This window comes from Chenopodium quinoa, unplaced genomic scaffold, assembly GCF_001683475.1.
Source record: "Chenopodium quinoa cultivar QQ74 unplaced genomic scaffold, ASM168347v1, whole genome shotgun sequence".
Taxonomy (NCBI): Eukaryota; Viridiplantae; Streptophyta; class Magnoliopsida; order Caryophyllales; family Amaranthaceae; genus Chenopodium; species Chenopodium quinoa.
In genome coordinates this window covers 77,702-90,879 of record NW_018745275.1, presented here as the reverse complement: position 1 = coordinate 90,879, position 13,178 = coordinate 77,702, and the positions used below count along the sequence as shown (strand labels likewise).

At 32.3% G+C, this 13,178-nt stretch overlaps 2 protein-coding genes across 3 annotated transcripts; both read left to right on the top strand.

The window, feature by feature from the left end:
* Positions 1-859: 859 nt before the first annotated feature.
* Positions 860-7,335, top strand: LOC110711464 (ATP-dependent 6-phosphofructokinase-like). The gene is made up of 8 exons (XM_021889844.1): positions 860-888; positions 1,151-1,163; positions 1,249-1,302; positions 1,386-1,552; positions 6,135-6,209; positions 6,304-6,328; positions 6,461-6,886; positions 7,060-7,335. The coding sequence occupies exons 1-8, from the start codon at positions 860-862 to the stop codon at positions 7,063-7,065; spliced, it is 795 nt and encodes a 264-aa protein (XP_021745536.1). The 3' UTR covers positions 7,066-7,335.
* A 330-nt stretch (positions 7,336-7,665) lies between these two features.
* LOC110711445 lies at positions 7,666-9,322 on the top strand. Of its 2 annotated transcripts, none has more exons than XM_021889821.1 (3): positions 7,666-8,315; positions 8,828-8,884; positions 9,108-9,322. In XM_021889821.1, the coding sequence occupies exons 1-3, from the start codon at positions 8,137-8,139 to the stop codon at positions 9,196-9,198; spliced, it is 327 nt and encodes a 108-aa protein (XP_021745513.1). In that variant the 5' UTR covers positions 7,666-8,136; the 3' UTR covers positions 9,199-9,322. The 2 variants fall into 2 exon arrangements, with proteins under 2 accessions (XP_021745513.1, XP_021745514.1); XM_021889822.1 differs by having other exon boundaries at positions 9,046-9,322.
* The last annotated feature ends 3,856 nt before the right edge of the window (positions 9,323-13,178 follow it).

The window sequence follows — 13,178 nt, the reverse complement described above, 5'->3', positions numbered from 1 at the left end:
TGAAAAATAACACCTAGAAAAGTAAACGAACTTTTTAATTTAAGAACTTTGACTCAAATTTCTACAATGATGCAAGACAAATGATTGTGCAAATGCCTGATGTTATAGAGCATAATTCACTTAGAGCTCTTACTCTTGAAGTTTATTGGTTGGACATAATCAAAGTCATTGTGTATGGTGGCCTCATTCAATCCATAACTAGCTTAATTAAGTGACGTAGTTTTCGCAGCGGGTGGAGATGTTTCCACATGTGAGTTTCCTCAATTTTGCCTAACCTCATGTTGGCTATATTTGATTAGTCCTTAGTTTTTATATAGAATGGCTTCAATGATGTTTGTGGTTTAATGATATACTTAGTAGGATGGATGTGTATAATGTTACAAATTGACAAAATTGGGTATGGCTTAGGTTGGGTTGGGTTGTCGTGTCTAGTAAATGATTGGCATTACTTCAAATGACAAATGAAAGAGTTGGAGACTTGGAGTAGCTAAGGATTTTGATAACTCAAACTTGTATATATGTATGTAGAGTTGTGATTTTAGGAAACTGATATGTAGGTGAGTATGTATTCTAATTTCACGGGCTGTTCAACATAAAGATGGTCCAAGGGGTATACATTTTCGACGACAAAGTCCTTGTCAAAAGGTAATTACTTAATTAATTTGTTTGGTTTTCTGAAGTTTGATAGGATGTTTTATGGTATAAGATTTGATGGTCGATACTAACCCTATTCCATGAATCATGATTTAGGTGTATTTTAAGCCGAATGAAGTTACAACATGTATTGCTACGTTCGGAGGTCCATGTCTCGAGCTTAACATTGTGATCAAGGAATTAGTTTGTGGCTTGAATTAAATATATGGTGATAAAAATATCCTGGGAATTGAGGTAAGTACTCATGCTATATGACAAGAACAATTATAATTCTTTGATGGATTTTGGTGTGAGCTAATATGTTTACGATGAATTGACAAAATTTTGTTTTACTTTGGAACGTAAAGTGTGGCTACAAAGGGTTCCATGCTCGGAATACACTCCCGCTAATACCAAATACTGTTGACAGCATCCACAAATGAAGTGGAACTATTCTTGGCACTTTAAGAGGTGGTTATGTCACATTGTCACCTCTAAAATTGTGAACAACATTCAGGGGAATTAATCAGGTATTATCAAGTTATCGTGTAGTAATTGTATGACAGTTTTATCATGGAATACAAGTATATAACATTGTCCATGTTATGCGATTAGGTGTACATAATTGGAGGGGATGGAACTCAAAAGGGTGCATTAGTAATATATCAGGTACTTAGTTTAAGAAACCGATTTTATGTCATGCATGCTAAGCTAGGATTGTATCACTTATTATTTCCATTGCTCCGTATCAGGAAGTAAGAAAACGAGGCCTTAAGGTTTCAGTTATGAGAATTCTGAGAACAATTGATAATGACATTACAGTATACATACCTTATTCATTCTCAATTTTATCCTTGGCATCTTTCCAAAACAATTCAGCTGGTGTTCTTGTGAAACTGCTTATTCTGATGATGGTTTTGTATGCTTTCTCTAGATCATCGACAAATATTTTAGATTTGACACTGCTATGAAGGAGGCACAACGTTCTATAAATACAATACACTGAAGTTGAAAGTGTTGAAAATGGGATTGGTCTTGTTTCTTGAAATTAAATCTAAAATTGTTTATGGCAATTTAATTGTAAATGATATAAAAGCCTTGAGTAAATATTGGACTTTATTAAAATTCTTTGACATAATCAACCTGATTCAAGAAAATAATGACGGAGTAGTGTCCTTCAAACAAGTGTATTATTCCAATAGACGGTACAGTTAATTACAAAGTTAATTAATTAGTGAAGTCAAGTGATCGAAATGTCTAGCTAGATACTACTTTCGATAAGTGAGAATAATATAATTAGTCTCACAACTTGCTTTTGACTGAACCTATTGGGTCACACCCTAAACACGAAATCAAACCGTAAGACGGATTGGACCAATGGCCCATATACGTTAATAATTATAGTTTAGATCAATACATTGGTACTTGGGCTTGGAAGCATCAAATCCAAGTGTATATCATCGAATAGATTTTATGGATCATTAGATGAAGAATAAGGTCAAGCGAAGCAACGAGCTAGGCCTAAAGGCCTAGCGCACCACAAGTGTGGGCTCAAGGCCCAACCATGGCTAGGAGAGCCTAGGCTGGGTGCAAGGCCCAGCTAAGGCCTCGTACGTGCAGCCCAAACCCAGGCCTGCTGGCTTGCGGCAAGCTCGTAAACACTCACCAGCAGTGCGAGACCCACTACAAAAATAAAAGCTTTTTAGCAACTAAGTTTGGCAATGTATTTTTAAAACGTTGCTAAAGAGCAACAAAAATAATTTTTTTCATTGCCTAATTAAAAGCGACCTTTTATGCTTTAGTTTTTTAATAATTAATGGCTACGTGTTTTTAATTTGTTGTTGTTTAAAACAAACTGTCTTATTATTTGTTACTGATGGCATCATATTTTTGTCTTGTTGCCATATAGCAACAAATTATGGCAACTGATATTTTATTTCAATTGAGTTAGAAACAAACAAAGGCTATGAATTTTTAAATTGTTGCCATTGTAGATACTCTTCTTATTATTTGTTGCTATAATGACATCAAATTGTAAATAATTGCCATTGGAAACAAGTTGTGTTACAGTTTGTTGTTAATTTATATGTAGGCTACTTTTAGCTATTAAGTATTATATTATTTGGAGACACTCGTCTTATTATTTGTTGCTATAATGACATCAAATACAGACAGATTTTAATCCCGTCTCTAATTTAGAGACGGATTTTTTATTTCGTCCCTAATTTAATTTAGAGACAGAATTTTCAATTTCGTCTCTAATATTTTGTTCACTTATTACTAATTATGTGAATAGAAGTAAACAAATAGTACTTGGTATAGTTGGCAAGAGTTTCACCATGTGACTTCGAGGTCATGGTTTCGACTCCTACCAACTGCGATTCTTGAGACCGGGGATTCAAAGAGCCTTAAATGCAAAGCCAAGCTGAGTTGACCCGAGTGAGGTTTTGGATTGTTCAAGGGATCGGGTGCTAGTATTGATAGCAACCAATATTAATGATTTGTAGCTATTTTTTGGAACCAACATTAATAATTTGTTGCTATTTTTAGGAACCAACATTAATAGTTTGTTGCTACTTTTAGCAACAACCAATGGTAATCTGTTACCAAAGTTGGCTACGCATGCACCAAGAAAAACAACCATCATGGAAACTATATTTATATGAATGTAATATTGCAACAAAATTGTTTTGCAATTGGTAGCCAAAATCCCATGGCAACAAGCCTTTTAGCAAAACAAATTTTCGTTTCCAACAGTTGCTAACTAGAGTTGGCAACAGATTTTTGGTGAATAGCAACAAATTTTAGTTGTTGCTATATTAACTTAATTTTGTAGTGATCTAGTAGCAACGCTAGTGTGCGTAGGCTGGCTGTTGTGCGGGGCTAGAGCGCTAGGCCTTGGAGAGTACAACGTAAGGCACCTCACCTTATTGCTTCCTTGGCGCTGCCTAGGGCTGCAAGGTGGGATGCCTTGGCACGCAAGCTCGTGGTCTCCTTGTGCATGTGTTCGTGCGTGTGGGTCCACGTGTCGCTTGATTATTGGTAGATTGATTAAATGATTAATTGATTAACTAATCCTATTCCTAATTGGTTTTACGCTTTAAGGGAGTTATTTATTTATTATAAATACTCATGGTTATCAGATGATTATACACACAACTACTTATATGCCTAATTCTTTTGTACCCAATCTCAGAACATGCTTTTAAAGCGTTTAACACATTATTCATACCTTAATCCTTTGCTTTCCTGCAAAACGAAAAAATTAAAAATAATATTGAATTCCCCTTTAGACCAAATATTTTTGAAAATGACCAAAAGTAAATGGAAAATTTCACCCCCCCCCCCCTTGCTAAAAAAAATGAATTCGGACATACCCCTTAAAAAAAAATTAGGACATCCTCAACATAAAAAAAAAATAAAAAAAAAAAAAAAAAAAAACGAAAAATTCTCTTTAAAAAAAATAATTGTACCTTATAAAAAAAAATCCAAAATTAAACAAGATAATTTCAATTCGAGTTTCCAAATATCCTTTAAAAATTCACTTGGCCAAGTTAAACATAAAGTACCTTAAAGACGTTTTTTGCTTTAATGGTAATTAAAATCCAACCAAAGCTCCCACATATCACTTTGTAACACCCAAGAAATTACTGTAATACACCGTATTTTCTAATTAATTAATTCATTATTATTTTCTAAAAAGGTTATTTTAGTAAATTATTTTACTATTTGAATTTTGGAGCCAAAATGATATTTGAATTTTGGCACCAAAAATAATTTAAACTCAATTCTTATTTTAGATTTTGGATAAGATTTTATATTTATTTATTTATTTATTTATTTATATATATATATATATATATATATAATATGTTACATATGTGAGAACCCTATTATATGTGAGGACATATTACAACTGTTGGATCAATTACATCCAACGGTCATAATACAACCCGGTAAAACAAAACAAATTTATTTTAAATTTATTTACTGCGTTTTTTCTCTCTCCTCCGTCTTCTTTTTTGCTCAATTTTCTCTCTCCTCCTTTAAGTTCTACAGTTTCTACTCTGTTTCTCTCTGATTTTTCATCACAAGTTCTTCAATTTTCATCAATTTTTCGTTAATGTGAGTTTATTGTTTATACATTTGCTGTTTTTCAATTAATTTTAGGCTACATTCATTGTTTATTTTCGTTTAATTTGTTCTAATTTTAGCTCATTAATTTCAACATGCAGTGTGTCGATTATGTTTTAGTTTGTTTTTTTTTTGTTGGTTTTAGTTTTATTTTCGTTTTCTTGAGTAATTATCATGTTAATTTTAGTTTTATTTTGCCTGAATTTATGTTTTACTAAGTGTTCTTGCTTTGGTTTTGTATTTGCGAAATTATGTTGTGGTTTTGTTGCGATTTTTGCTTGATTTTGTTGCGATTATGTTGTTTATTTTCGTTTTACTTTTTGTTTAATTTATTCTGATTGTAGCTCATTAATTTTAGGTTACTTTGTGTCGATTATGGTTTAGTTTGTTTTTTTTTTTGTTGATTTTAGTTTTATTTTCGTTTTTTTGAGTAATTATCAAGTTATTTTTAGTTTTATTTTGCCTGAATTTAGGTTTTTACAAGTTTCCTTGCTTTGGTTGTGTATTTGAGAAATTATGTTGTGGTTTTGTTGCGATTTTTGCTCGATTTAGTTGCGAATATGTTGCGTTTTTGTTGCTATTTTGTTGCGATTATGTTGTGGTTCTTTGTAATACATTGTTTTAGCAGCTTGAGTGCTCGACCTAACTGTCATCTTCTTGGTTAGTTAGAACTATGAACTATGAACTGTGTGTTTAAGTCACCAGTGAGCAGTCTTATGCTAGTAACCTGTTCTCACAAAGCTCGAGCTTCTTTGTAAACTACAGCAGTTCAACAGAGTCATGTTCACAGTGTATTATTCTCTTGAAATTGTGTTGATTATTTGAATCCTTGGTGCTTCTTCAACTAGCCTTGCAATTGCCATGTTCACAGTGTAATAAGACATTATCTGAAAATAATACTAATGCAACATAAATCTGATTAGCTTTAAACACCTCAGATGGGAAAACCTCCTCATTAACATGTGTAGGTGTTTCTGTTTTTCCATAAGTGTAGGTGGCTTGGTAGGATTATGCTGATGGACATGTTACCTGATGCAACATTGTAGATTAAGTTAATGTTATACTTGGCTTTTCTTTTGTTTGCATGCAGACCAAATACAGATTCTACCTTGTGTTGGATTTTATAAATGTAGGACCGCTACTATGTCCATATTTTTCAGGCTACTAGTTTAAGAAAACAGGGACTGCTATCATGTCCTAGAATCTTGTAATATACACTATTTTCTCGCATTTAGGATCCTTTGCTTCTTGTTAGAAATGTGGTGAACCCCCCTTCCCCCTCTTTATTTCTCTTAAAAATTTGCTTCTTAATTTGATTTATCCTTTGTTTTAGTTATCTTACATTTTTTTCGGGTTTTTTGTAACAGTGCTATGGATTCTTCAGTTGCTACTGATCCTAACAATGATAAAGATTATACGGATGTATATTTGGAAAGGACAATGTATGTGTTTTCTTATTTCCTCATTTTATGTTTTCTTATTAAATGCTTGTTGATTTAATGAATTATTACATAAATGTTTGCTCATTTGATAAAGGAGCAATCAACTATTTGCTCATTTGGTAAATGAGCAAAAAATTGATTGTTCATTTGACAAATGAGCATATATGGTTTTTGCTCATTTGTATAAAATTACCAACTAATTATTTACTTTTATTTTATTGTTTTGTATGAGTTGGAACTCTTTTGAAAAGGAGGTTGCTGCCGATGTTGGTTCATCAGGTGCTGCTGTTGATGTTGGTTCAGTAGGGCCTGCTGCTGATGTTGGTTCGACAGGTCCTGCTGCCGATGTTGGTTCAGCAAGGCCTGTTGTTGATGTTGGTTCATCAGAGGTTGTAGTGGTAGAAGAGAAGCTCAGTGAAAAGAAGCAGATTAGAATCAAATTAGTTGGTACTAAGGGTAAAGGGAAAAAGGTTGAAAAAGGATTGAAAGAAAAACAGAAGATTAAGCTGGAGGAGACGAAATCCAGCAACGAAGGGGAAGATTTGAAGTCTCATGTTTATGGGACATTACATAGTTGGATGTCCCCTTCATCCATAGTTCAAGTTATTGAAAAATGTTTAAAAAATCAGTTGAAAGCTATTAGAGCAATAGGATTCGGGTCTATGGAGTTCTTGAAGGTGACCCAACTGCCTTTGCAGTTGGGTTTATGGTTGGTTCATCACTTTGATGCTAACATATGCTCTTTAAACATTCCAGATTTTGAACCTTTTTGTATCACTGAAGAGAATGTGCATCAAGTACTCGGGCTGCCAATGGGTGGCATAGAAATTGACAAAAATAATTTTTCCAGAGATAAGAGAGTGATTCAGCAATGGAAGAAGCAATTCAAAAACAACTCACTCTCTATCAAAATAGGGGAGCTGAAAGAATTTCTGAAAGAGCATAACTCAGTTGGTCTTATGTTCAAAAGGAACTTTGTAGTGCTATGCGTGTCTACATTGATGGATGGTAAACTTCTTATTTTTATTTTGCTTATTTTTAGTTATAGTTAGCACTTAGCAGTTGTGTGCTATATATAGCAATTATATTGCCTAAGTTGTTGGTCAAATATGTATAGAATCAGTTACTGCAGCAACAACAAGAATTAGTTACTGCACCAACAAGAAACTAATCCAATCTAGAGTGAATGCTACTTGAAAATATACATCATCAGATAAAGACTATTGACACTTTCAGAATAAGTAGAAATACTCCTCTGTTTAAGATCTATATATATGTATTTATCTTTTGGGCTATCTAAGTAGTTTGTATAATTTGATGGATTATTGTTGTTAGTCAATGATGAGATGGGTGAACAAATCTGGAATAGGATTTGGTACATACTCCATATTAACGTACTTGTTAGAAAATTTCAACTCATATTAAAAATTAATTATATCATCAGGAAAAGGTGGGAGTCAACATCATGGTTTTAAATTTTATAGCAGTTTGCTCATTTTCAATTTTGTTTGCTTATTTATATTATATTTTGTTCATTTAAATTTCCTTTTGCTCATTTTTCTTTTGTTTTTCTCATATTTTTATCAGGGAAACAAAATGTGAATATCAATTATGATATTCTCACATTTCTTTCTGATGTTGATAAAATAAAGGACTTGAATTGGTGCAAGTATATCCTTGATTCACTTATGAAGGCCAAGCTTTTCTGGGAAGAACGTCAAACTCGTTCTTTTCCTGGGTCTTACTGTTTCTTATGGTATTACTATAATTTTTGTTTTTTTTTAAATGTAGTATTTCTTACTTATTTGTTTATTTTTAATTTACTAATTAATTTTTCTTACTTGTTTGTAGTTATTGTATGTATTAATTGTTATTTGTTTAATTTTAATGTACTAATTTTTCTATCTTACTTGTTTGTAGCTTTTATATGTTGATCAGTTTGTCATTGAGGAAGTTAGAGCCAAACGAGAAACTCCAGTTCTCAAAGGTTGGACAACCAATATGTTGTCAAGTCGTGAGAAATTGGAAATTTTTAAGGGGAGGCTTGGATTTTTTGATAAAAATCAGAAGCTTGTTGGTCCTTCTGGTAGCAAACAACCAAAAATGGTATTTCACTTGTAACCAATACTTAGTTTTTCTATGTCTTTGGCATTGCTTGTAGAATTGAATTGCAACAAATCTTGCCTTTAGGAAAATGATGCTATATGGTGCTCTTTATAGCACATTAATGGACCTCCTAAATCAGCAAAAAAATATTTGCTCATTTGTTAAATGAGCAATTATTTTTTGCTCATTTGATATTGTGTGTGATTTGGATGAATTTTGTGTTTCTTGATTTTACTGTGTGTGATTTGGATGAATTTTGTGTTTTTCTTCTTAACTTGTTCGACAACCTTTCAGTTTCTTAGTATTAAATAGTTGATAGACTTGATACTTTTCTTGAGTTATTTTTTGCTCATTTGTCAAATAAAGTTCAATTTACTCAATTCTATATAACTTTGCTTATTTCATATCCACTTTGCTTATTTGTCAAATGAGAAAGTAATTAGGATATTTGCTTTCAACTTTTTCTAACTTTCTTTTCTTTTCTTTTTTTTTTCGTTTTTGCTTTGTTTTAGGAACAATCTGATCCAATTCATACAAAAAATGAAGAAATTGAACAAGATCCAAAGAAGGTATTTATATGACTTTTCTGGAAACTTATATTAATTTGCTCATTTTTATATGACTTTGCTCATTTCACATCCACTTTGCTCATTTCATATTCACTTTGCTCTTTTCATATTTACTCTTTTCATTTATATTCATCTTATTATGTATTTTTTTTTTTTTACAGAAATGCCTTATGGAGCTTGCAACAACATCTACAAATCTAGTCTTGGCATACATGGATTTCAGTCAAAAACATGAAACTGCTGTCAAGTATTTTCCAAACAATGAGAAGATTCAAAAGCTGAAGGAAGATGAAATGACCATTTGTGATGAGTAGAAGATGAGCTCTAAAGCTTTGACTGAAGATATTCCTCTCTCATTTAGCCAAGATGAACAGTATTGGCAAGATCCAGCTGTAATTGAAGCTTGGGATAGGTTTTCAAAGATTTCAGGCAATGACAAGCATGTTGAATCTACAATCATGTTAGGGTTGATCATAAGATTGAATCAGAACCAATTGATGTTACTAAGATTGCTGCTGAATGTGTTCACATAGCAAGTGGTATACCTGATGTTGAAGCTCCATCCGTTATCATACAGCCTAGGGCTGCTTAACATGTGTTTAAAAGACTTGGAGAGTGAATTATCAGATATAGTTTAAGAAGTTCAGTTGCCAAAGGATGTGGAACTCCTTCATTCAGCTTAGGAATCTCTTCTCAAGAAACTGATTCTCAGGAGAAGTCCCCTAGCATTGCACCTACTGAGGAACCTGTACTTTCTCCTGTTAGTGCACAAGTTAGTGCTTCTAAATCAGATGTTGCTGCTGTTGCTGATGCTATGAATGCTCAAGAAGATCCAATTGAGCTTAAGAGAAAAGGAGATGTTGAAAATGAGAGTTTTATGTCAAAGAAGAAGCATAAAGTGCAACCATCGTTGCAGATAAGATCTCCTTTTAAGTCTCAGATTATCAACATTTATACACCATTAACAACAGTTCAAAAAGGTGTTATGGATTTATTTTTTCATGAGAAGAAAAATCGTTTGTAAGTATTTATTCAATTTTTCAGTTCTGGAAATTGGCAACTGACCTTATTTTTCTTTCTTAAAACAAGTCTAGCTCTATATTCTCACTTTACATATCTACGATTGAAACTATTTTAACTTCCCTAAATCTTATATGTAGTGATGCAGGGTTTTTATGCGAGGGTGAGCCTGATAGTGAAGTAATGCTATTTCAACTTGAAATGATAAAAACTCAAAGTAAAATTCATGGCTATATCATTAATGCATGGTCTACTGTTCTGAATTATAATGAGCAATATAGAGATATCAATTCTAGTGGACGTTTCTTTTTCAGTTTTAATGCAATTGTAAGTTCAACTCGTTCATTTTGTTTTGTTTTATTTTATTCATGTTCACTTTGCTCATTTCATATAATTTTTTATATTTGAATGTAAATGTTGTTTTGTATTTGCAAAAACTATTATTAGTTCTTTGCTCATTTCTCAAATGAGCAAACTATTCAATGCTCATTTGTCAAATTATTCTTGCTCATTTGACAAATGAGCAAAAAATAAATACTGAACTAATTTAAGTCTCTTATTGGATACTAAATAACATAAAATCTTTTGATAAAGTATTTGAAATACAAAACTAATTTAATAAATTTGCCTATTATAGTTATCTTCAAGGCATAATCATGTCATGGTTGTTTGTTTGCACTTTGTAGTGTATTGTCTTGCGTTTGCTTATTTGTCAAATGAGCAATTAATTTTTTGCTCATTTGTCAAATGAGCAATTAATTTTTTGCTTATTTTCCAAATGAGCAGTTAATTTTTTGCTCATTTGTCAAATGAGCAAAACATACATTGCTCATTTGTCAAAAAAAATTCAATTTACTCATTTTATATGACTTTTCTCATTTCATATTCACTTTGCTCATTTCTTATTTACTCTTTTCATTTATATTCATCTTACTTATGTATTTTTCTTTATGTATTTTTTTAGGATTGCCTTTTTCAATACGAAAGTGACCGTGCTCAAGAAAGGAATAAAATGTTTTGTGAGGTTGTGTAATTGGAATTCAGCAAAACAATCATCCCAAAGAAAGATATTGAGCTTTTCTTTTTCCTAGTGTTTGAAAAAGATCATTATTATCTGGTATGTTTTAACACCGCCACAGAGCGTGGTAAAATTGAGGTTATTGATTACAGTGAAGGTCCTAAAGAAAATAAGAAATTTCTTAAAAATCTTGTATGTCTTTTGGCACTTCTTCATCATCATAAATCACTTCATCATCAATATCCCCATTGATGCCTGTCATGTTGTTACCAGATTCCTTATTCATGTCTCCTCTCATTAGATCCCTGAATAAAATTCCATATCCTTGCGGAGCCAGTGACGGTGACACCCTAACCCTTTCAGGATTCTCCTCTGAATTTCTCCTTTCTCCCATAACAAGAAAATACACACACATACACATGCACACACACACACACACACTCTCTCTCTCACACATACACATACGCACACACACACACACAAGCACACATACACATACACATACACATACACATACACATACACATACACAAAAATACACACACTCACAACCTGTAATAGAATTTGAAATCAGATTCTGAAATTAGTTTCTGAAATCAGAATTGTGTAATGTGTGGGTAGGTTTGTGTGGGTAGGTGGCAGTAATGGCTCAAGATTTTGTTAGATTATTTTAGAAAAATGTTTAGAGTTTAGTTGTTTATCTTGATCTTGTTCTACTTGTTTTGACTATATTTGTTCTACCTGTTTTTGTTCTTATTTTAACTTATTTGTTCATTTTCAGAAAAGTGCATTTTCATATTTAATGGATGGTGAAGGAAGTATACAAAGTGTTTTTTTGTCAAAACAGATCAAGTCTATGGAGTCTGTACTGATTGATTTACCCTGGAAGTCTTAAGATGATGATCATTTGCATTGTGGTGTTGCTATGATGAGGCATATGGAAACATATATGGGTTTGCAAAAGTGGAATTCAAGTTTAAAGAAAAATAATGTAAGTCTTTCACATTTCATGCTTGTTGTTGCAACTTACAGGCTATGTTCCTCTCATATGAGTATTAAATGTGTTGGAGAGCAGTTAATTGCTACAAATCCTGTTGGTAGGCACCTGTTTTATGTGCATTCTTTACTGAGCTTTGAGTACTCTACTCTCTTCAAATTGTTGTATATTTGTAAACGAACACACTTAATCAGTGATAGCTCGTTGTCATAATAATTGCAAAACAACCTTAGGTAAGATAGAAATTAGGGTTTAGAAACTAATCAGAAGTTAGTGGATATGAGTTTTCTTCGATATCTCTCTCTTTAGTTATTAAATCTTATGAAGCTAATATTGAATATTCTGAAAGAAGACTAAATATCTGAATCTTAATATTTTATCTCGAATGAGATACACCATAAGTCATCACCAAAAGATTAAGGAACGAAGTGAAGAAGATTATACAGGATAGTGGCAGACCAGGGAGGACGGTAGAGTAGGCAGTAGAACCTGACTTGTCTAACCAGAAAAATTCTAATTGTTGAGTTTATAATTTGCTTCTTCTGGAATGGGACATCTGCACTTTTATCCATTTTTTATTTTAATTGCAATTTAGGTTAAAATTTGTGAGCAGCTTGTTGATATTCATGCATGAAGCCATTACTTACCCTATACTTACCTTGAATTATTGCTTCATTTTTTCTCTTTGTAGGCCATAATCATTGAAAAACTTTGTTTGAAGTATACCTTCTCAATTATTTCAAGTGAAGTAAATATTGTTAAACCTGTTAAACAAATTGTCTAAAAGAAAAAAAAAAGGTTGAGGAAGCAAGTGATACTGAAGAAAGCTAGGGGCAGCAATCCAAGAGCATTCAACGGAGAGAATTGAAGACTGAAGTTGATCAATTTTTATGATGTTCTTAGGATTTGTATAGAACAATAGAAGTGTTAGTTTTATGATGTTCTTAATGGGACAAATGTGACAAATGTTCTTAGTTGATCAAATGTTTTTATGATGTTGTTAGGATTTTCTAAGTATTAACTTTTGCTATGTCAATGTAATGGATATCATTTTCTATCTTATTAACTAAGTTGTTGGTCATTTGTTAAATTGCTAATTAACTATTTGCTCATTTGAAAAATGAGCAACTAACTATTTGCTCATTTTTTAAATGAGCAAAAAATTAATTGTTCATTTGCCAAACAGAGTTAGTATATAATTGTTCATTTGCCAACTGACCAAGTTATTTGCTCATTTGTCAAATGAGCAAAGAAATGTT

Bases quoted from the DNA above. Each gene is read 5' to 3' on its own strand.
- LOC110711464 (XM_021889844.1), top strand. From the start codon at position 860: ATGGTGATAAAAATATCCTGGGAATTGAG. The intron at 1,553-6,134 runs GTATGCTTTCTC...TTTTTGTAACAG, and splicing joins CTTATTCTGATGATGGTTTT to TGCTATGGATTCTTCAGTTG. The intron at 6,329-6,460 runs GTAAATGAGCAA...TCTTTTGAAAAG, and splicing joins ATCAACTATTTGCTCATTTG to GAGGTTGCTGCCGATGTTGG.
- LOC110711445 (XM_021889821.1), top strand. From the start codon at position 8,137: ATGTTGATCAGTTTGTCATTGAGGAAGTTAGAGCCAAACGAGAAACTC. The intron at 8,316-8,827 runs GTATTTCACTTG...GCTTTGTTTTAG, and splicing joins GTAGCAAACAACCAAAAATG to GAACAATCTGATCCAATTCA. The intron at 8,885-9,107 runs GTATTTATATGA...CATGGATTTCAG, and splicing joins TTGAACAAGATCCAAAGAAG to TCAAAAACATGAAACTGCTG.